Raw genomic sequence first — 21,503 nt, forward strand, 5'->3', positions numbered from 1 at the left:
ATGGGAGAATGTGTTCAAGACCAGTTTTGACAGGGAATGCCCACTTTTTCGGGTACCTTGAAGGAAGGCGCGTAGTGACAGACTTACGTAGACGGGCAGAATCCGCTCAGCTGCGTGGCTTTTCGCCCTTACACGCATGGGAGAATAGAGCCCTAAGCCAAGAAGAGAAGCTTGCGGTAGACTCACCTTAGCATTCTGCCCTGTATTTGATCAGGAAATAAACAAAGTCAGCAATTTCTACTTAAGAAAATGTTAAAAACCATTGGAATCATACAAAGAATACATTTATAATACAGTTTAATTGAGATGTATTCATATTTATTTTATGTTTAATTTTTTAATTTCACATCCCGTCCTGCCTCACCTGCCTCCCCTGACCGCACATCACTGATTGCAGACTTGCTGACAAACAGAAACGGGCACGCACTATCTGGCATCCAGTGCACTCGCTGCAGTGCACTCGGACGGTAGGCTGAGCTCGCGCACTTAAGCCGAGAGGAGAGATTTGCTGCAGCCTCATCTCAGGTTTCTGGTTTCTGCCCTGTATTTGATCAGAAATACAAATACTTCAGAAAATGTTCAAAATGACTTGGAATCATACAGAAAACACATTTATAACACAGTTCAATGGACAAATATTCATATTTATTTTATATTATTCATTTAAAAAACATGACAGGTGGGGGTAAAAATTCTGACAGCGTATTGTGAAAAACATCCATTATCATCTGAAGATTTCATCAAACTTGAAGCCTCCTCCTGTGAAGTGTGGCTTGTTGATCAACTGAGGCAGCACCAAGTGTTCCACTTTGCTGTTGGCCTTCTCACTGAGATGACACACAGAGAGCACAGACATCACACTGACTTTGGAAGGGGGCCTCATACACGGGACTGATGTTAACGACAAACGGAACGAAGTGAATGTCCAAACTGATGGTGTCTCTCTGTTCTGGGAACGACACTATCAATGGATACAATGTATGAAATAGGGGTGTCCCGATTAGGCTTGGGCATTGCTTGAATTTGACGATTCCGGTTCAGATTCTTCGTTTTGATTCCAATTCCTAACGATTCTCGATTCCGATGCTTTTAAGGGGCAGGGTTATAAAAGTTTGCATGTTTTAAATGAGGCCGTTAACCAGAGGTCTTTTTGGATGAAATGTCTGAACTTCTCCATAAATTGTTTAATGATACAGTATGAACTTTTTTTACCAACTTTACTATCAATTTCTTACAGGGCTATTTTCAACCAGTATATAAATAAACTTAAACATATAACATTAATGTTATGAAGTTTCTTTTTACAGGAGTACACTTCCACAAAAGATGTTTACTTTTGAAAAGTAGTATACTTTGTTTGCTGCCTCAATGTTGGTGTAGCCTTTTTTTATGACACCCTTATTTTCTTAACGCAAGAAAACACGATGTAGCCCACAGCGCTCTTATCTTGAAGGCTGGAAGTGTGTTGTGTGGGTTGAGAAGCTCCCTTGACTGTTGCGAACAGAAACACACTGTGCAAATAAACGTGCCGAGACGTCCTTTATTTACACCAAACTTCCACATCAGCTAGCATTCTGAAAGCCTCGGTTACATTGGCATGAGACAGACGTCATCTATTGTTTGACTTCCCTGATTCTGGCTGCTTAGACCAGTGCTTCTCAAATAGTGTGGGGGTCGTGAGGGCAGGGAGTACTTAGGGAGTACTGCCAACATGTATGAATTGATCATGCAGTTTGACTGTTGAATACGCTTGTATGCTTCACTGCTCTTCATTTTGTTGCATTTTCCTGGTTTCAGTTTCGAGTTCACTTTGTACAGTACAGATAAATACATATTAGATCAAATCGGGGGGGGGGCGTGTTGAAGACATTTCTGTCCCCTGGAGGGGGCAAGACAGAAAATAATAAGCACTGGCTTAGAGGAAGTCCGACGTAGACGTTATGCCTACACCGCGAATGCACGATACCATTGTTGCAAATGTTGCACTGAGACGACCGCTCTTTTTTTATGAAGTTAAGCCAAACCTCTTCTTCGCTGGTGCTCGCCACTCTTTCTTCTGGTCGGCACTGTGGGCATCTAATCTAGGAATTGGAATAAAAACATTTGAACGATCCCGGGAGAATCGGAATGTTAGTCCCAGTTCCCATCGATGCTCGGGACTTGACACCCAACCCTAGTCCCGATACAACTTTTTAACTTCAAATACGATAGCGACATTGCAGCCATTATCCATCATATAATCAGGACCCATACATACTTTTATTCCTTATTTTGCAGTGTGGAAGGTTTGATCAAGTGATATTACTCAAACAGCGAACAACAGTCAGTGACAGTAGGTATGAGAAACAGTGACCCATTTGCTTCTGTAAGCATCTGGGTAGGGATGCTCCGATCGATCGGCCCTCGATCAGTATCAGCCGATATCAGCCGGGTGCTGCTTGATAGAAGTCTGGAATAAGAGTAGTAAGTGTCTGGAATGGACTGCCTGTATCAGAGTGCCAAAATGGTGATTTCAAATGTAGGCTAATATAATCCGATACTGTTTTTTTATGGCTATCGATTTTGGATCAGGACACCCCGAATAAGGAACATCTTAATGTAATGTGTCATGTATTTTCTTCTCAAGGCAGTTTATATTGCTCACCTTTGTAGCTTTTTCTGACTGAAGTACTTCTTCTTCATGTCTGCGAGCTCAGTGATCAACCTTTGATTTTCACTTTTGTACTCATTCATCTTTGCATCCAGCACTCTCACCTCTGCTGTCAATGCCTGTCCAATCCAAACAACGATTTGTCAAAGAAAGTACTTCCAATTCCAAGCGTACCTCAATGCTATACTGCCTTATCATTTTCCTGTCTATTTCAAATTGACAAAGGGTACATTTGGAAAACAGGAAGTGAACAAATGTATTGCAATTGATGTGAAACGGAAAGGGGGAAGGATTAAATAAACTTTGCTTCTTCCTACTTCCTTTTAGACGCGTGGAGCTATCAATTGTACTATGTGATGTCTTCCAATGTTACTTGCATGCATGTTAAAAATAAATTAAACCATTGCCATGACCAATTCAGACGCAAACGATTAAGGGTGTAACGGCGCACCATGATCACGGTTCGGTACGTATCGCCATTTTGGGTACACTGAGGGAACAAAATGCTAAACATCAAACTTCCTTAGCTTTTGTGTAAACAGCTTTTAAAATGAAACACTGTATTTGTTTACCGAGTAGATGCTCTGTACGCCTGAACTCTGTACGCCTCTCCACCTGACCAAAAGCTCCAGACCGTAAAATTTGATTCCGAACACGTACTGTTACACCCTTAATATCGTTGCTTTATATGTTATTGTATTTAAAAACTGAAAATTGCATTTTATTCTATTTCTGTTGCATTCTTGTTGCTTTCTATGACAAGGACATTTTGTTTTAAATATGATCATATTATGGTTTGTAGCTTGACTGACTATAATTGACTTGTTGACAATGTCTTTGTTGACCTTGAAGATTTGTACAGTAGTTGAAGCCCCCTGTGATAGACGATGACAGGTTACAAATATTTCAAAGAAAAAAAAAAGCATTGATACCATAAGCTTTTTGGTCCTTTCCCTTAATGTCCTCTGGCAATGCCCAAGCTGTTCAAGTGTCTCAGGACCCGGCTGCCGAGCCAAAAGCTGCTGCAGTTCCACATATAGCTTATCCTTTTCCTAGGTTGACCAAGCGGAAGAAAAAAAAATGCCAATGTGCTTAAAACATTTAGCAAAAAGCCTAACAAATCACACAAATCCAGGGTAAATAAGTATTTCATCCTCTCGTTGCAAATGTACCCCCTTGCAAAGCTATGAACAGCCTGCAACTTTACTGGTAGGTTTATTGTAACGCAGAAAGACACAATTTAAAACATTATCCAGAAAAAAAAACATTAAATAGAGGTTTGAAATTAATTTGTATTTGATTGATGGAAATAAGTATTTGATAAGTACCAACCAGAAACACACAGACCAGTGAAACACACAAATGAGTCCTGTCCCTTTAAGAAAGTACTCCTATCTCAACTCATTGTGTGGATAAAAGACACCTGCCACAGAAACAGTCTCTCCCATTCAAATTTCTCAACCACCATGGGCAAGAACAAAGAACTGTCAAAGAACGGCACAAGACTGGAATGGACTACAAGACCATCAGCAAGAAGCTTGATTGTGATAACGGTCAAGCCCAGCCCAGAGTTACAAGGGAGGAGCTGGTTAATGATGCCAAGGGAGTTGGGAGCGCAGTCGGCAAGAGAAGCACGGAAGCATTAATAAGACATTTTGCGGTAATGGATTGAGATCCTGCTGTGCCGTCAAGAAGACACATGTACAGCCCCCTATGAAGTTTGAAAATCAACCCGTGAATGACTCCGACAAGGCTTGGGAGAATGTGATGTGGTCACATGAGAGCAAACTGGAGCACGTTGGCATCAAGTGCACTGGATGTGTTTGGAAGGTATGACTACTACTAACTTATTCCACTCAATCCAACTAATTTACAACCTTTATTTTATGTTATTTTTGTTTACATTTTGACTCTGTTACAATAAAACTACCATATAAATGATGGACTGTGCATATCTTTGTGAGGGGGTAGGCACACTTACTAAATCAGCAAGGGATCAAATACTTATCTTCCCCACTGTAAATGTAATCAACAGAAAGCAGGCTGACTTAATGCACTCATCCTTAGGGTTTGGTCACTGGGTTATTGAGTATCAAGTTAGTATGCAGGTGATGACCATTTTTAGACATGGGGGTAAACTGGTCCATAAACCAAGCAATACAAAAGACTATTCAAAAGCCCAACAGTCCATTAAGAAGTGGGAGGAATGACAGGAATGTTACCTGTAATAAGAATTCCTGCTCCTCAAACTCTTCAGTCTTATTGATGAGTCTTCTCTGTAATGTATGAACCTTCTGGATCAGTTCGTACTTGCAGGGGTCACTGCCCTGTCACAAAAACATTCATTTTGTGGATTGAGTCATGCCTTTGAACTACCGTCATATTCTTTAAACACACACATACACACATACTGTAAAAAATAAAATAAAATAAAAAAGTACATTGGAACGTCCAAAGTGTAAGTCCTCTGCGGCTGTATTTCACTTTGTATTTGTAATTCTAAATTGCCATTTTGCATTTTTTTTAAATTCTTTTTTGCTACTTCTTCTGAGTAGGGGTGGACGGTAGGTAGGGAGGTAGCATCAGTATCGGATCAATATTAAGAGTTATTTTTTAGGTCACGTCTATGTCTAATTTCACAAATATCTGTGTTTTGTTGTTGTGTTGTTCATATTGTTACATTGTTGATATTGTTACATATCGTTTATAAAGTTACAATACGTTCTTGTTACATTGTTGATATTGTTACATATCGTTTATAAAGTTACAATACGTTCTTGTTACATTGTTGATATTGTTACACATCGTTTATAAAGTTACAATAAGTTCTTGGACACAGGAGGGCTTGAATGAGAACCAGTAGATGTTTTTGGTTTTCTTTACTCATTTTTGCACTATTGACTTGATTTTGCTTAATCAGTTGTATGTAACAAAAGGTAATAATTCTATTCTTTTGTTGCTACATTGTCGTATATTGTTGTATGCACATATATTGCTGAATTGTTCACAAATTTGTTGATAAACATATTTTGTTTGTATTTTTTGTTTTTGTTTAATGTTCATCAAATTAAAGGCAAAATCACAAAATCATTCAATGATCTTGAAAAATTTCCAGTACAAAGTTTCGACATCAGGGTCGATTTCTGCAATACTGGCCCCATGATTTACGTGGCATCCATAAATCTGCTACCAACATTAGCAGTACTGCCCACCCCAAATTCCTTACTGTTCATATTACCTTCGGGGGTGCAATAGTTCCTTGTGCCCATTCCTGACTGTATAAAAAGAAATCCAACATTGGATGTTTCAGCAAGATGATGCCAACAATCCAAGTAGGTCCCTCACCTCCAGTCGTCTCCATCGGTGAATATTTATGGGGTTTAGTTGCTCCTCAAGGATGCCGGTCCTGATCCTTTCTTTGTCCAACTCCCTCTGTAGGTGAAACATCTCTCGCCTGCAACAAACCAAATACCGCTCTCAGTGATGAAAATCATGTGTGCAGTTAAAAAATGACTCACTTGATGCAAAACAAATAATAATTACAGACACAAGAATTGAATAATTAACTAAAATTAATGTCAGCCAAAAGTTTTTCATTTGAATGTCAGTTTTCATCGGCCTATAACAACATTTGTTGTGCAAAAAGTGGGACAGAATATGAAAAAAGTCTGAAAAAACATTAAATTATGATTAGAATTAACGGTGCGATCGGTCGATCGATTAGTATCGGCCAATTACCATGGAAAAGCGCGTATCGGCATATCCCGATAGTTGCTTTTAAATGCCGATCCACTTCGCCGATCAGCTCCACCTCTGTTGCAGCAGCCAGCCTATAGCAACCGTCTCCCGCCCACTTTCCTTTCACAAAGCCAAAGCAAGCAAGTCTGTCGTGTGGGACATCCTGTCGTTTTGCACCCTGCAAAACACGCCTTAAAACTCTTTAGTTTGGTGCAGCATTTGGGAGGCGGGAACTTGGCAGGGTGTGGTGAGGTTTGGCAGCTCGCGATGTGATCGTCGGTCGGGTGGCGGCTAATTAGCCAAAACGCGGGACACGTGCCTGTGACAGCCCGAACAATGGTTGGATTTGTTGGATTTGATGTCCGGACATCGTCGCTGGTGGAGGAAACCGAGTTTGCCGACTGCTTGGGGTCCGGCTGGACGCTGCTCTTGCGTCCAAAGCCTCCTTTAAGAAGGCGTCTGATCCTCTAAGTTTCACCAGTGATTTGGAAAAAGTAAGTCAAATACGTTTTTGTCTAAATTTTATTGTTCCCCTTTCCTATTATATAGCCCGGGGGTCACCAACGTGGTGCCCACCGGCACCAGGGAGCTCCCCCACGACGACATGAGGGGCCTGCAAGCCTGCTTTTCATTCAGGTTTTCAGTGAATAATGTGAGAACACTAGAAAGACCGTCCGTGTCTTACCAAAGCGGTTGCACTATTTTCTTCTGCATACAAAAATACATTGTAATATTGAGCGTGCTTATGTCCAGACATGAAGAAGTCAACCGGTTTTATTCTCTTACCTCAGCTCGTCTGTGTTGGGCACAGTCTTGTCCAGGATGTTCTTCTCACGTCTGAGCCTCTTGATTTCCAGCTTGAGGAGGCGGATGTCTTCCATTCGCTGATTGTGATGGAAGTCCCTCTTGCTTATGATCGATATCTGGATCTTGATCTTCTCATACAGGAGCGTCCGTTCTTCGTTGCGCTGCAGCAGCTGCTTGCCCAGGTTGTCCCGTTCCCTGATCACCTAGAGGGACATTTCAGCAACAGATAATGAAATGTGCATACTGACACCTGAGATATAAGCGCCTGAACAAAAGGGGAGGGGAAAAATTACAGGTAATCACATTTTGCACCTCCTGATGGCCTGACGGAATAAAGTCATCAACAATCGACTACAACAGCACAACAATAACATAGATTGGCATAGATTGGGACACTAAATGATTTGTCAGTATAGGCAACAACCGATTTTACTGCACGCAGAAACATCACAACAACAAACAATTTGACAATAAATGATTCCTTTCCTTATTGTTGTTTTTATTTTGAAGGGTTTTTCGGGATATTTTGAAGATGTTAAAATATTTACTGTACAATAAGTACAACAGAAGTTAAAATTTTGAATACAATCCGAACACATCACAAATGTACTCTTACAGAGTTCAACATGTCTGAAAAGGAGTGGGAAGAAGCAAAGCTTATTCATCTCCAAAAGCAAAACGCCTGCCAATGTCAACAATATCGAGCAATATGTTTCACCCATTGATCATTATTAGTAGGTAATTGCCTATTTAGATCTATCTATCAATCTATTTATGTCCTCCATTTTGTCATGAATTACAGAATTTTTCGGTCTGATTTTAACTCCAGAATATTTATTTAGTCATTTACCTTTCCCTATTTAACCTATTTTATTTTCTATTCATTATTAAGTCCATTTATTCTTTTTATTTTTTTTACTTTTGTTATTGACCTAACTGATTTTATTCTTTAATCCTTATTTTTTAACAATTTAATCCTTTATTACTGCACAAGCCATATTCAGAGTTTTGTTTTACTCCTACTGTTTATTTAGTTGTATTTTATTTCTTATTATGTATTATTATTGTGTTATCCATTACTGTATTTCTTCTTTTTTCCCCATCACTGGACACAAGTGGAGAAGGGGTAGGATTGAACGAGATCAGCTTCCTCCGACATGTTGGATTGCGTAATGCAACCATGTGATGGTCCTTCATGTAACTTCGCTAAGCAAAACAAATAAACCATGACCAACCCAAATAAAATCCAAATAAGCTTGGGGGGGAGGCATGCGTGCGGTATCTCTTCCTTACCTGATCCGCTTGTTTTTTCTTTTGTACTCGGTCAATTTCGTTTTCAGCAATTATTTTCTCAAGTTTGTCCTGTTCTACTTTTAGATTCTCAACACGTTGCAGTTCTTCCTCCAGTTGGTGCTTGATCAGCTTCAGCTCCCCCTGCAAAAGGACACATTGGGAACATACGTACTCCCATCAGGCAGGCAGCAAAAGGTGCCATCAGGCCTCCGACGGCTGAGAGGACATTCTTTTGGTTTCTAGTAAGACATGACTTCCAACATACTGTATGACAAACATCAGCTGAAACAAATAAACATGTTTAAAAAAGGTTCACGTCGATGACCATTTTGTAGAGGGATAGAAAATATGAACTCCAAGCCACAGATCACGACGGAACAGGCCGAGCTGTGGTACCTTGAGAGCCTCGTTGTCTCGCTCTAAGCGCTTGTGGTGCTGCTGGCCTTTGTGAATGATAATCTCCTTTGCAGTGATCTCATCTTTCAGCTGTGTCATCTGGTTGTTCAAGGCCCTCATCCTGATCCTCAGCTTTGCAATGCTGTCCTGAGGGAGACGCGTGTGGGGAAAAAACATAACAACCAAGTGAAGACAACTTGAAAACACTGAGACGGGCATTTGATCAATTCATGATCAGTTAATGTTCATTTAAAAACTACTTTTAAGGCTATGCAAGCTCTGAACTGCTGTTTCATTGTCAGTGTTTGTGCGAGAGGCAGGGTACATCCTGGACTGGTCGCCAGCCAATCGCAATGTATTTGAAGATAAAGTGTTAACTGGGTTTCATGCTTTAGTAATAATGGTTTTCATCCCCAATATGCGCAATGCCTCTTGGTGAAGCCACGCCTTGTCATATTTGTGATGCTTGTATCGTGGCGATGTGATAGCGGTGGCATTAAAAGGTGGATTAAGTCAGATAGGAAGTGGTACGCTACATTCGCACCTGAGCCTCAACGAGGGTTTTGCTATATTGGTTCCTCTCCAATATCACAGACTCCAGGAGGTCCTCTTTCCTTTTGAGCTTGACCTCTTCTTCAGCGACTCTCTTCTTCCAGTTATGTATCGCCATCTCGCTGGTTTCTATTTCGTTCATTTTTTGTTGCACCTTAAAAAGAGGAAGATCCATCAGAAAAAAAGCATTTTGAATGATTCAAACTAGGCCTGTCACGATAACAAATTTTGCTGGTCGATAATTGTGCTACAAATGATCAGTGATAATCGATATTATTGACAACATTTTTTTAGACCATTTTTAAATTCATTGTCAAAAGAGGTGTAAATCACATTTGAACCACTAGATGGTACTCAAGTACAGTGTACCTGTGTGAGCCACATTAGCTTGACACAGAAGTTGCCTGTATGTATGTTTAAAATGTATGCTATATATACCATATGACTGTATAGAATGGTTGCTTTTCTTTTGCAATGTAGCAAGCGACACTGTCTGTGAGCGCGCTCCATTTTGCACTGTCTTGATTAATCAATTATCGTGACAGGCCGAATTCAAACTCTGAAAGTTTGACACAGGAAAGGTCTCCTTCCGTCTTTTAACGTAATGAATGATGAAATCTGTGAATCTACCGTCCTTATACATGACTTGCCTCTTTCAAAAGGGTGTTAGTGTCGTTAATGTGGCGGTCACGTTCTTTCTCCAGATGCTGGATGATCTTGCGCTGCTTCTGGGCCTCCTGGAGGTAGCCGACAATCTCTTGTTGTAACACTTTCTTGTCGTTCTCAAGCTCCATCACGAGGCACTGCTGTTCCTCCGTCTCTTCGACAGCTTTGGCCACACTCTTATGGTTGGGATCAACAATGGCATAAGTCAATGCAATGTGCGTGTCCCAAGTGACTACTAAGTGTTAACTGTGAACATGATTCCAGTGGTTAGGAAGTTAGAATGCTGTGATTAACAAAAATGGAGAAGTGGCTACCTTATTCAAAAGCTCTCGCTCTCTGCTCAGCTCTACAATGGCTTTTTTGTCAGCTTCCACTTGCTTTTGGGAACCCTCAAACTCTGCAGGAGGACAAGTTTACCTCACGTTGGCGTTCATAGCGTGGATGGGACAAAGCTAGATAAGGACTTTGCACTAGAAGTGTCTCGCGATAACACGACACACGGGCGGCAAACGTGCACATGCACATGCCACCTTGTTCACCACCACCCTCCCTGAGCTTGCAGAGAAATCTGTGCCCAGTCAGAGAAATGTTGATTTTTCTACTCAAATGCTAAATATTAATTTTTGCGATGATTCTGTTTTCAACAGATTTGATCTACTTGCTTACACTCAACCTGCACCTAAAATAAAATCCTGTTTAAGTTATGTTGCACAAAAACAGTCTCGTTGTCTTTGCACGGGGCCCTATGAAATCCGTTGTATTTTTTTTCCAAATTACATTTTTACCATTTTACCTTTTTAAATTCCGTAGTTTACCATTTACACTTATTTTACCAGCATAGAGTGTTTACTTTTGTGACAGTAAATTAAAGCGGCGTTCATTAAATGCAAAAATCTTTTCTAATGGGATGTCAGCCTCTGCAAACATTGCTATAAAATCCTCAACAAACCGTAACGTCCGTGCGTCACCTATGCAATTCCAATTGCGTTATTAATGGAAGATATTTTTTATAACACCTTCATTTTGTTCGCACAATTACACAGTATGTGGTGAACAGTGCTCTTATTTTGAAGTCCGGAAGTGTGTCCCGTGTGTTGAGAATATCTTTTTAAGATGAGCTGGGAGCAAGAATAAACGCGCCTCTCGTCCTTATTCCACTCAGAACTTGCACGACGTCAGCCGGCATCGAAAAACGCTTGTTTGCATTAACAAGCAGTAAAACATAACACGGTGTAAGCGCACTCTTACAGCCTGAGTTGCACTAAGCTAACCCCGCTAGCTTCCATTCAGTTTCAACTTTCGCTGGTGTTTCAGGTCGCTGTTTTGAAATTTTTTGTTCATACGGGCAATTTTTTGTTTAGTTTTATATATATGAACCCAAAATCCCGATCCCAAAGACATATTTATACGTCTTTTAAATTTTTTTGCGTGAGAGGCGAAAAGAGGTGATGACGCAACTGCACGCTAATGGATGTCACTTTTAGAGCAGTTTTAAGCCATAAAAACGGCCACAAGGTGGCAGAAGTGCATTTAATGAGAGCTCTGCATAGATCATTTGCATGTAAAAACACACTTGGCAGCAAGGAGGAAGTGGAAGAACATGGAGGATTGCAGCGTGGAGAAGGTTATGCATGGTAGGGAAATTTTAACGCGCGTTCACGCACATGCTTGCACACACACCGTTTAGTTCCAAATGTGAAAATTGTAAATAGCACATGGTGTTATATTTGTGAATAAATTGTTATTTTGTGGTATAGTTTTTTGTGGTAGAGTTTTTTAGATGTTTTTTAGATAGAGCTGTCACAAAAGCAAAAAATTGTGTCAAAGTGAAACTTTGAAATGTATCTTGTCACAAAAAGCTGGTTTTACCCCCCTTTTTTAGTCGGGAACTGATATTTTCCTGAAACTTACCTATGTTCTACTGCAGATTACAAACAAACAGAAAAAGGTAGCAACAAACTTGTTTTTTCTGATGAAGGGGTTGTCTTGTAAAGAACGGCTGGGATTGAATGAGTTAAGAGCAATATATCGATAATCACACACACCATATCGAGATATCATCATGAGCCGTGTATTTCGTATCGTGAGGTACTTGAGAGGTACTTGAGATTCCCTGAGATCGTAAACATTGATCATTTCCATCAGTCTCAAGGAGCACATGTGTGAAATCTTGCATACCTTTCTCCAGACCAGCAATACGAGTTTTCAGAATTTCTCTCTGCACTTCCACATCGGCTTTCTGGTCCTCCAGGACGCGAAACTTCTTCTGGATGGCCTCTTTCATCTTTCTTTCCTTGGTAATCTCTTGCCGCATCTGATTCACCACGTCTTCTTGCAACTGACAAGTGGGTATGGGAGAGAGGTTTTCCCTATGGTCACACTTACATAACTTAAACACCACCTGCATAACCTAATAAAGTGATGCCCCAACCATTTTGCCGAGAGATCATCAACTGTGCCGAGGGAAATTGTTCAGCTTCTCTTAATATGTGGAAAAAGTATTTATTTACTACAAATAATGTATCTATGTGCTTGGCAGCAAAGGATAGGACAGTAACAGCCAGAACAATGAAATGCCCACAAGGCATGCTGGGTAAATTCCTGTTGCAGAAGCGTGCGCATGGGCTTCCTAGCGTGCCTTGCGGGTTATAAATTAGTATCAAATACTATTGTTTTGCATGTATATTTGTGTGCAAGTGTCTTTTTCCGATACCTGCACAGTCCGTGTCGTACATTTGCATTGTGCTCCACGTGTTGCACCGTGAGCAAGGTAGGAATTCAAGCCGATGAGCTTCTGCTGGTTTGTGATGTGTAAAGTGTAAACACCGAGCTAATTCACTGCATGTAAAGAATACCGTGCAGCTCATACTGCACCACTAAATGACCAAATTATGGAGACTATAAGCGCAAAATGGAGAGTTTTCCCACAAATTAAAAATGTAAAATCCAAAAATATGTGCGGATCTACTGTGTCAGAAGTTCTGCCTTTCCAAAATAATAATTCCCAGCTTTTATTGGCATAAATTTATATTTATAACTCAACAACAGCCCCTTTTTCACCACAGGAACTTTGCCAATGATATTTTACATGTTGCCGAATGAGGTAACTATTGTGCCAGAAACATATTAGAAAGAGTGAGGAGCATTCAGTGCAATCTCTTCTATGTCTCATATGTATGATTGTGCTCCACGTACCTTAAGTTCACACAGGTTCTTCTGATTTTCCAAAAACAGGCGCTCTCTGACCGATACAAGTTGATCACGGTCACGCTGCAGCTTGTTGGTTTTATTTTGCAACTGATCCAGGTCTTTGGTGACTTTCTCGATGGCAGTCTGTTGAGAAAAAAGTAAACAAACTGTTGAAGTGATAATACAGTAGCCTGTTGGGGAAGTTTGCACATCGGAAGTCCCTTGGTGAAACCCTGGATTGGTGTCCTGGAAACCGCTGTGGATGTTTACCCAGTCACTGCACAAAACTGACTTTTACCCAAAGTCAGCGTGACAACACACCTGGAACCTCACACACGTCACATACAAAGATCTTGTGACAGATCCAAACGACAGAACCACAAGGATTCCCACCCGCCAGCGGGCAATGGCGCACAATCCATTGGACCTGAATCAACCACGCAAGAACCGCACACCGCCTTCAGCCCTGGAATTTCACAAGAGGTCGTCACAAAACAACTGCCATCCTACACTAGTAACCACATGACAAAGTAACAGTATTTTTTTTACCCCTGTAACATACTGTTATATACTGCATAGTTTGGGCTAATTCAATACAAGCCAGTTAAGTACCTGCAGTTTTAAGTTAAGTTTGATTGAAATTTAGCATGTTTGGTTTTATTTTGAACTGAAATTGGTCTCAAATCTTAGTGGGAATATGTGTCGCTTATTTTCTCCAGCGTGGTCGCCCTTTCCAAGAGGGAAGGTGGGTTCCGTCGATAACCAGCGGAAGGCCGGACCCGTTCAATCACCTCACCAGGTTACAGGAGAGTGTATGACTGTTTGCCCGAGGAATATCGATCATGTTATCGTGGGATGAATGATCGATACCCAGTTGATTTGTTTCCTACCTTCATTGATTTCAGTTGTTGCACTGATCTCTGCTGCTCGTCTTTGAATTTTTGGGCGTCCTTTTTCAGAGTCTGGATCTCTCTGATCTTGGTTTCCACGTCGATGCGGAGCTCATTCAACTCCTTCTCCAGTTTTTCCTTTAACCTCTGTTCACGGGAAATGTCGTTCTGCTGCAGCTGGATCTCATGTTGAAGCTGGATGAAGAGAAAGAACAACAATTGAAAAGAAAAGCTGAATTTGATCTTCCAAGACCGGCATTGTTGAATTGCAAGAATAATGTTTGGATGTATACTTTTGTCTCGCATACCTTTGAAATGTTGTTTAAGGCATCCTCCCTTTGAGTCTCAGCCTTGTTCTTGCTGGAAGTGGCAATGCTCAACTGTTCTCTTAGACTCTCGACCGTTGTCAGCAGGCGATCACGCTCGTTGGTCAGTTCTTCAATCATTTTTAGCAAATCACTGGAAGCACATTTAGGGACTCCAGTATTTAAATGCGCACCACAAATGACTACTGAATGCTTGTGGCACACTGTTTAAGAATAATACGACAGGCACCTCTGATCTTGGTTGGCAGAGGCCAAACTTTGTTGTTCTGCTAGTTGTGTTAGACTGGCAACCTCTTCTTGTAGATTCTTGATAGTCTCCATTTGGGCCTGCTCCTTAACGTAAGCAGCGTCCACCATTTTCCAAGCTTTTTCTACTTCCTGCGGTGTTAGGGAACGAACATTTCAGGTTAGCTGATTGAGGATTTTGGATGGTGAAACGAGAAATAAAGTTAGAATACAATAAAAGATGGCGCTGATGAGCTTTACCGTTTTAAGAGACGTAATAGTTGACTCATCGTCATGAGACATCTTTAGGGCCGCTTCGAATTTAGTTGAGGCTGAGGCCATCTCTGCACTGAGTTCCTTACATTTCGTCATGAGCCTTTTCTCATTGGCGTAGGACTTGGTCAGCGCATTGAGGAGCTTCTCGTACTCTTCACGAATCTTGTCCATGTTTGGGTCCTCCTGTTCCTCAGTCAGCTCACTGAGGACCATTTGGAACTCTTCCAGTGACTCAGCCATATTTCCCTGCTTTTACTTTTTTTCCTGTGAATACATTCATGGCATTTACATAATATACTGTATAACACACAAAGTGCATTGATGAGCATGATTAACAAGATACGACTTCATTTAGATGTTCCTGTTATCAAGTTCAACTGTTGTACTGTAAACGTGGAATTTGTGCTAATAACAACTCTTTAAATTTTGGATAACTTAGGACAATTTATAACATAAAGTTACGCTACTGCACTACAAACGTGTAATGTGTGCAAATAACAACTCTCTAAATGCCGGAAGACTTACCGCAGTGGATCAAAAACCTGACATAAACTCGTGAATGTCGGACGGCGGTAGTTTTGGCAACGGGCTACATTGGTTGCTAGGTAACGACTAATCTCGCGAGAGCACGTTCGTTCCACCGGGACACTCCGCTGACGTCTGACGTCACACTAAAACGCAGACAAATGATGGCTTAGCTACGAGTGAGCGTCACGTACCTATCAAAGTTGGAGACTACCTTTTTTTCTATGGTTGTCGACTTGTTAGTGGTTCATTAAATGAGTAACTCATGTATGTTGTACGACCAAACGCGGTAATGTATGTGTAAACGCGGGGTGATGGTGCACATTTTGGCGACTGACCTACACATTTCACCCCCACTGTACATTTCAACATTATCTGATGAGAGTCCATCGTGATGACTGATAGTGTCTGAATTGTTAGCAAATGTTCATATTAAAATTGCTGTCAGCAAAAACCCGTCAAGGTCCACAGTTTGCCCATTCACATCGATGGCAGCATCACAGCACAGGTGACGGCATACTTTCAGTGATGTGCAGCAGCACGGGGGTGGCCAAACTTTTTCCAGCGAGGGCCGCATTTGAAAGACGAAAGGATGCAACTTTGCAACATAGATATTTTTTGTAAAGCAACACGTGCAGATATGCCAAGAAGTTACACATATTCAACTGCATCTCGGATTTGTCATATATGGTGAAAAGCGTATTATTACTATCAACTTCATTTTTTTTTTTACCCATTTTACTTAAAACACACTTTTATTCTCTGGCTTTTAACTCGGCGTAAGTTGTGAGGTTCTCTGTGTCTTTTATTCTTTTCTTTTTAGTTTTAATAGATTTTATTTATCCTATTTTTTGACCCACTTCTTGTATTTATTGCTTTTATTGTTTCGCTTCTTGTTTTAAATATTTAGACGTTTGAAATGTTTTTGTTTTTAGCTGATTTACCCGTTTTTACTGTATTAACTTGTATTTTTACTTATTATTATTTATGGTTTTACTAGCCTGTGCAGCACTTTGGAAACTGTTTATAAAATGTGTTCTATAAATTAAATGGCTTGGATTGTATTGGAAATTTGCTGGGGGGGGGGCCCACGATAGGGCCACGGAACCACTTTGTACTTGATAATTGTTAATAGCAATTGTTCCTTAAATAATCTTCTAGTTTTATTATGACTTTATTCCCATAATATTATAACTTTTCCCCCCAACCAGATTTTGCAAAAATGACTTTATTTTGTTTGGTTTGTTTCTCATAATATCATGACTATCATGAAAAAATAACATATTTTTTTCTTTAATATTTCAACTCTATGCTATTGTTTTTTTTTTTTAATTTTCCAACTTTCTTCTTGAAAATTTTCCTCTCGTAATTATGACTTTATTCCAGCAATATTAGAACTTTCTCCCCCGACCTAATTTTCCAAAAATGACAACTTTATTTTGTTTCTCCTAATTTTACGATTGAAAAAAACAACTGAATTCTCCTTTAATATTTCATCTCTATGCTCCTAAAATGGTGTTATTTTTTCCCCATCATATCACGAGTTTATGTTCGTAAAATTTTGGTTCGTGAAAAGTTTTCTCTTATCAGAATATGACTTGTTTCTCTTACTGTGACTTTATTCTTGTGAAATGACAGCTGTTTTTTTCATTTCTGCTGTTTTTATTTGCATTTCCAACTATTTCAACTTTCCTCTTGTAAATTTTCTTCTCGTAATTGTGACTTTACTCCAATAATATTTTCCATAAATGACTACTATATTCATTGTTGTTTCTCGTAATATCACAAACTTAAAAAAAATCTTTAATATTTCCACTTTATGCTACAAAAATGACATTATTTTTCCTCATGTATTACATTGTTATTCTCGTAAAATTACACATTTTTCTCTCTTAATACTTAATACTTAAGTATTAATACTGGTGGCCGGGCCTGAACCCGGGAGGCCCAGGCAGGCAGCACGTTGGACACCCCACATTTGAATGAATTGAGGAAATAAATTCAGTCTTTCACATTCTGAAGACCCCTTTAATAACAGAGACATACTGTCTTAGAAAATTGAAACATTTTTAATCAATAAAAACTGATGTAATATACACCATTATGAATGGACAGTTCTACAAGCATACCAGGACATTTGGAAATACAAAAAAAAGAAAAATAGATAAAAAGCATGACAAACATGTGTGACAACTTGCCAAAGAATGTGTCCAGACTGTAGTGGTAGCATGAGGTGTAGTAGTTCGGGTTCTGGATGAACTAGTTTGCATTTTGAGGTACTGAGTTGTCTATGCCTGCAACTGACAAAACATCGGACGCCAAAAAAGGAAGACCAAACTATGGTTGCTCTTGTTCCACTTATTGCATTTGGTTATGGAACAACGGAATCGGTTTCATCAAACTTCAACATCTAAACTTCAGGGACGACCATCAGCAGAGGCTCCAGATTTCAGATTTTCCATGTCAACGGAGAAGTAACGCACTTTCATATTTCATCCAGCGTGAATGTGAGCTCCGTCATTTCCAATTCAAGCAGCAGCACTGGGCCACACTGAAAAGTTGAAATATTACAAGAATACCAGACTAATGTAACAGGATGTCACAAAAGTGAGTGTTCCCCTCACTTCCTTCTATGTTTTCATGGGACAACAAAGAAACCCTACAAGGTCAAGTAGTTACCTACACTGTAGCGCATATTGACAGTGGAACCCCGCATATTCATGATTTGCGGATTTTAGGCCCAAAAATATACATTTTTTACAGGTGTCTCAGTTACTTGCGTTTTTTTCACTGTTCGTGGGTGGTCTTTGAAATTAACCCCCACGAACATGGAGGATCTACTGTACAGTATCGTCTATCACGAGTCATTGGTTCCAGACCCGACCTTTCCACTGAATATTTTCGTAGTTTCGAGCATAGAAAACCTGTTTATGCCTTTTTTCTCCATGATTTTTACCATTATTAGAGACCTCTAGACATGAGATAACACCCCTATAGTCACCTTGAGACTCATATGACCCAACATAGCAGATGTAATCAGAGAAAATGAGCCATTTAGGACATAAATAAGACCCGTGCTTCAATAAATGTCTTCTGGACGTGTGGACAGGATGTGACGTCGGGTATTCAGAGTCAAGTTTTGGCTGGATGTGTTATTATGATGATGACTTTATTATGCGTGTTATAATCATGGACGACTATAAAACAATAAAAGCCTGTCGTTGGCGATCGAGTCCGGTGTGTGCTACTAGTGACACCTAGTGGCCAGTGTAGGCTACAGTTGATTTACGTCTTGTACTGCCTTAAACCGTATTTGTATTTTAGTTCATTTAGAACATTTTTATGTGTGAAAATGCTTAATTTAAGCCAAGAGTGCGTAAAATTAGCTGAACTATGTTTTTTTATTTTTTTACTAATAAGAGGCCGTATTCAACCACTAAACAGCAATAAATGACTCATTCATTTCTGAAAAAATGCGGTAGAGCGAGACAGAGATGTTCGAAGCGCGGTGTGGCGAGGGACGGCCGTACATCACTTTGGTTGCCAGCGGTTTAGACGGTAGTGGCCGTGTGGACTTATTTTGAGGGGACAGGCTGCACACTGACTACTTAATCCAAGTGTCGTTTCTTTTGCGTCGTCCCATGAAAAGCTGTAGTAAAATATTTGCAGAAATGTGAGGGGTGTGCTCACTTTAGCTGAGGTACTGTTGGAGGAAAATGATAAATTAGCAGAAGTTAGCACAATGAATCAGTCAACGTTGGCACAGTCAAACTATAATCAGTATAATCACTTCCCGAACAGGAAGTACACATACTGACGTCACATCTTGCGTTTGTCCTATCATGTAAATTCAAATTACAACTTTGTCAGGATAAAAGTAATACTTTTTCCCCCGTCATGATATGACTCTCGTAACTTCGCAAAATGTACTTCCTGTTTTGTGTCTTTTCAGCATGGCCACAAATATGAAAAAAAGTCCTTCTTAACCCACAAGAATCCATTTGTACTTCAAATAAAATGATGGGGGATGTAACACAGACCAGGTGGAACACATAGAACACATTTGTGATGCTACTCTTTTCAAAATAAAATATAGTAGTCTGGGGTTAGATTAATGGCAAGAAAACGCTAATAATGAATGCACCCTTCAGCCCTAACAATGTGATACACTAAACCTGATAATATGCCTCTTGAACTTATTCAACACATTTTAAATGTAGATCTACACAATTACAGGTGTACCGTATTCTATCTACAAAACGTGCAGATAAACGACATCACCTTGCCCAAGTGTCTTCCTGCTGGAGGATGTTGACTGACTTGTGAGACAGCACCCTCTGCTGGATAATAGCTGAAATTACCCTTGCCCCTACAGATAGGGCCACGGAACCAGTTTGTACTTAATAATTGTTAATAGTAATTGTTCCTTAAATGTGCAAAAGTGGACTCAAAATGCATTAAATAACTGTGAGAGGCATATTATAGGGTTTAGAGTATCAAATATATGCAGTTTGCATCCATTATTTGCAGTTTTTCACCATTCACAAGTCCAAGTTCAAGTCCTCTGAAAACGTAATCCCCACAAATAGCGGGGTTTCAATGTGTTCCTGATTTGAAAAGAACTTAACTTCACCCTTTTTTGCGTGGCACCAATGTACTTTGACTTGAAGCAGATAACAATCCCTGAAAAGTGGCATTTTTGAGTGTCCAATTAGCATTCTTGCCATTGTGAGAAATACAGTATGTCACGTCCGGCCAAAAGCCCGTTAGCTACATTTGCCTTATAGCAGCTTGTTTTAGATGAATTAATTGAAGAAATATAGTAAGAACAGTTGAATTGTAATATCTGATATCCCAATAAAGCATTACATTTGTTAAATGGCTTTAAAATGAGCTTTAATGGTAAAAAAGAAGCTTTTGGAAATGAGCTAGCTTACCCGAAACATTGTTATGTCGGGGAAGCTATAGCCTGGGATAGTCACATGACAGGGGTGTCCAAAGTGTGGCCCGGGGGCAATTTGCATCCTGGTGCTGCTGTGTTTTTTGTTTTTTTTATTGTACACTGCACATTTCTAAAAATATCATTTAACAATAAGAAAACGTTTAAAAAATGGCAAAATGGGAAACATCAGCAGTAATTTTACAAAAATAAAGTCAAAATGTTGAGAAAATAACTCATATTCTAACAACGAAAAATGTGCAACTTTACGAAAATAATGCTGTAATATTATGAGGAAAAATAATGTCATTTTAGTAGCATAGAGTTTAAATATTAACAAAAAATTTGAGGTCGTAACATTATGAAACCCAAACAAACGCTGAATAATATTACGACTTTATTCTTGTAAATTTACAACTTTATTCTTGAAATGTCTGTGTATTTGTCAATGTGGCTCTAGTACTCCGTAAGAAAGTTTACATATTTGGAAAATGTAAAAAAACGAGCAAAACTGGAAAAAAAGAGCAAAGACAGAAGATGATTCTAATAATACGCTTTTTCACCTGCATCACAAAGCTAAGATGCAAGTTTTTTCTTAAAATATATATATATATATAGCTTCTTAGAATACCTACATGTGTTGCATTACAACATATCAAAGCGGCCCTTGCATCCTTTCATTTTTCAGTATGGGGCCCCTGGTGGAAAACGTTTGGACACCCCTGACTTAGGGACTTGATGCACATTCTTAGCACAAAACTGTATAGGACACATTTCAACACATTTAAAGTGTTATGGCTTCTTATGGGTTAAAGAGTGCCGATTATTTTCATAAGATGAATCCATGTTTAAAACCACGGAAGTGAGAAATTGTATAAAATCAAGTTCTAGTACTTCACTTTTGCATGCGGCTGTCTCCATCTAGTGGTGAGTTGTGGAGAAGCAAGAGTCCATTGAGTTGCTTTGAGCTGATCAAACGTAGCAAGACTTGCCAATTCATCACACGCTGTTTGCCGTCAACCTTCTCAAAG

At 39.7% G+C, this 21,503-nt stretch overlaps 1 protein-coding gene across 3 annotated transcripts; it reads right to left on the reverse strand.

Annotated features, from left to right (window-relative positions):
- Positions 1 to 477: 477 nt before the first annotated feature.
- cfap58 (cilia and flagella associated protein 58) lies at positions 478 to 15,613 on the reverse strand. 3 transcript variants are annotated; one of them, XM_054755102.1, is made up of 18 exons: positions 15,534 to 15,613; positions 14,994 to 15,272; positions 14,737 to 14,885; positions 14,490 to 14,640; positions 14,182 to 14,376; positions 13,298 to 13,435; positions 12,281 to 12,440; positions 10,417 to 10,499; positions 10,087 to 10,278; positions 9,429 to 9,590; positions 8,885 to 9,031; positions 8,489 to 8,629; positions 7,175 to 7,398; positions 5,996 to 6,104; positions 4,873 to 4,977; positions 3,583 to 3,702; positions 2,645 to 2,769; positions 478 to 827 (listed from the first exon to the last, which is right to left on the reverse strand). In XM_054755102.1, the coding sequence occupies exons 2-18, from the start codon at positions 15,246 to 15,248 to the stop codon at positions 725 to 727; spliced, it is 2,559 nt and encodes an 852-aa protein (XP_054611077.1). In that variant the 5' UTR covers positions 15,249 to 15,272; positions 15,534 to 15,613; the 3' UTR covers positions 478 to 724. The 3 variants fall into 3 exon arrangements, with proteins under 3 accessions (XP_054611077.1, XP_054611078.1, XP_054611079.1); XM_054755103.1 differs by lacking the exon at positions 8,489 to 8,629; XM_054755104.1 differs by lacking the exons at positions 3,583 to 3,702; positions 4,873 to 4,977.
- Positions 15,614 to 21,503: the final 5,890 nt, after the last annotated feature.

This window comes from Dunckerocampus dactyliophorus, chromosome 16 (assembly GCF_027744805.1).
Source record: "Dunckerocampus dactyliophorus isolate RoL2022-P2 chromosome 16, RoL_Ddac_1.1, whole genome shotgun sequence".
In the NCBI taxonomy this organism is placed as follows: Eukaryota; Metazoa; Chordata; class Actinopteri; order Syngnathiformes; family Syngnathidae; genus Dunckerocampus; species Dunckerocampus dactyliophorus.

What these genes read in the sequence shown, in the direction of transcription:
- cfap58 (XM_054755102.1), bottom strand. Translation starts at nt 15,248, where the DNA reads ATGGCTGAGTCACTGGAAGAGTTCCAAATGGTCCTCAGTGAGCTGACT. An exon ending in TATTGCTGGTCTGGAGAAAG is followed by an intron (nt 10,500 to 12,280) that starts GTATGCAAGATT and finishes GTCCTCCTGCAG; the next exon opens with AGTTTGAGGGTTCCCAAAAG. An exon ending in GAGACAACGAGGCTCTCAAG is followed by an intron (nt 8,630 to 8,884) that starts GTACCACAGCTC and finishes GTCCTTTTGCAG; the next exon opens with GGGGAGCTGAAGCTGATCAA.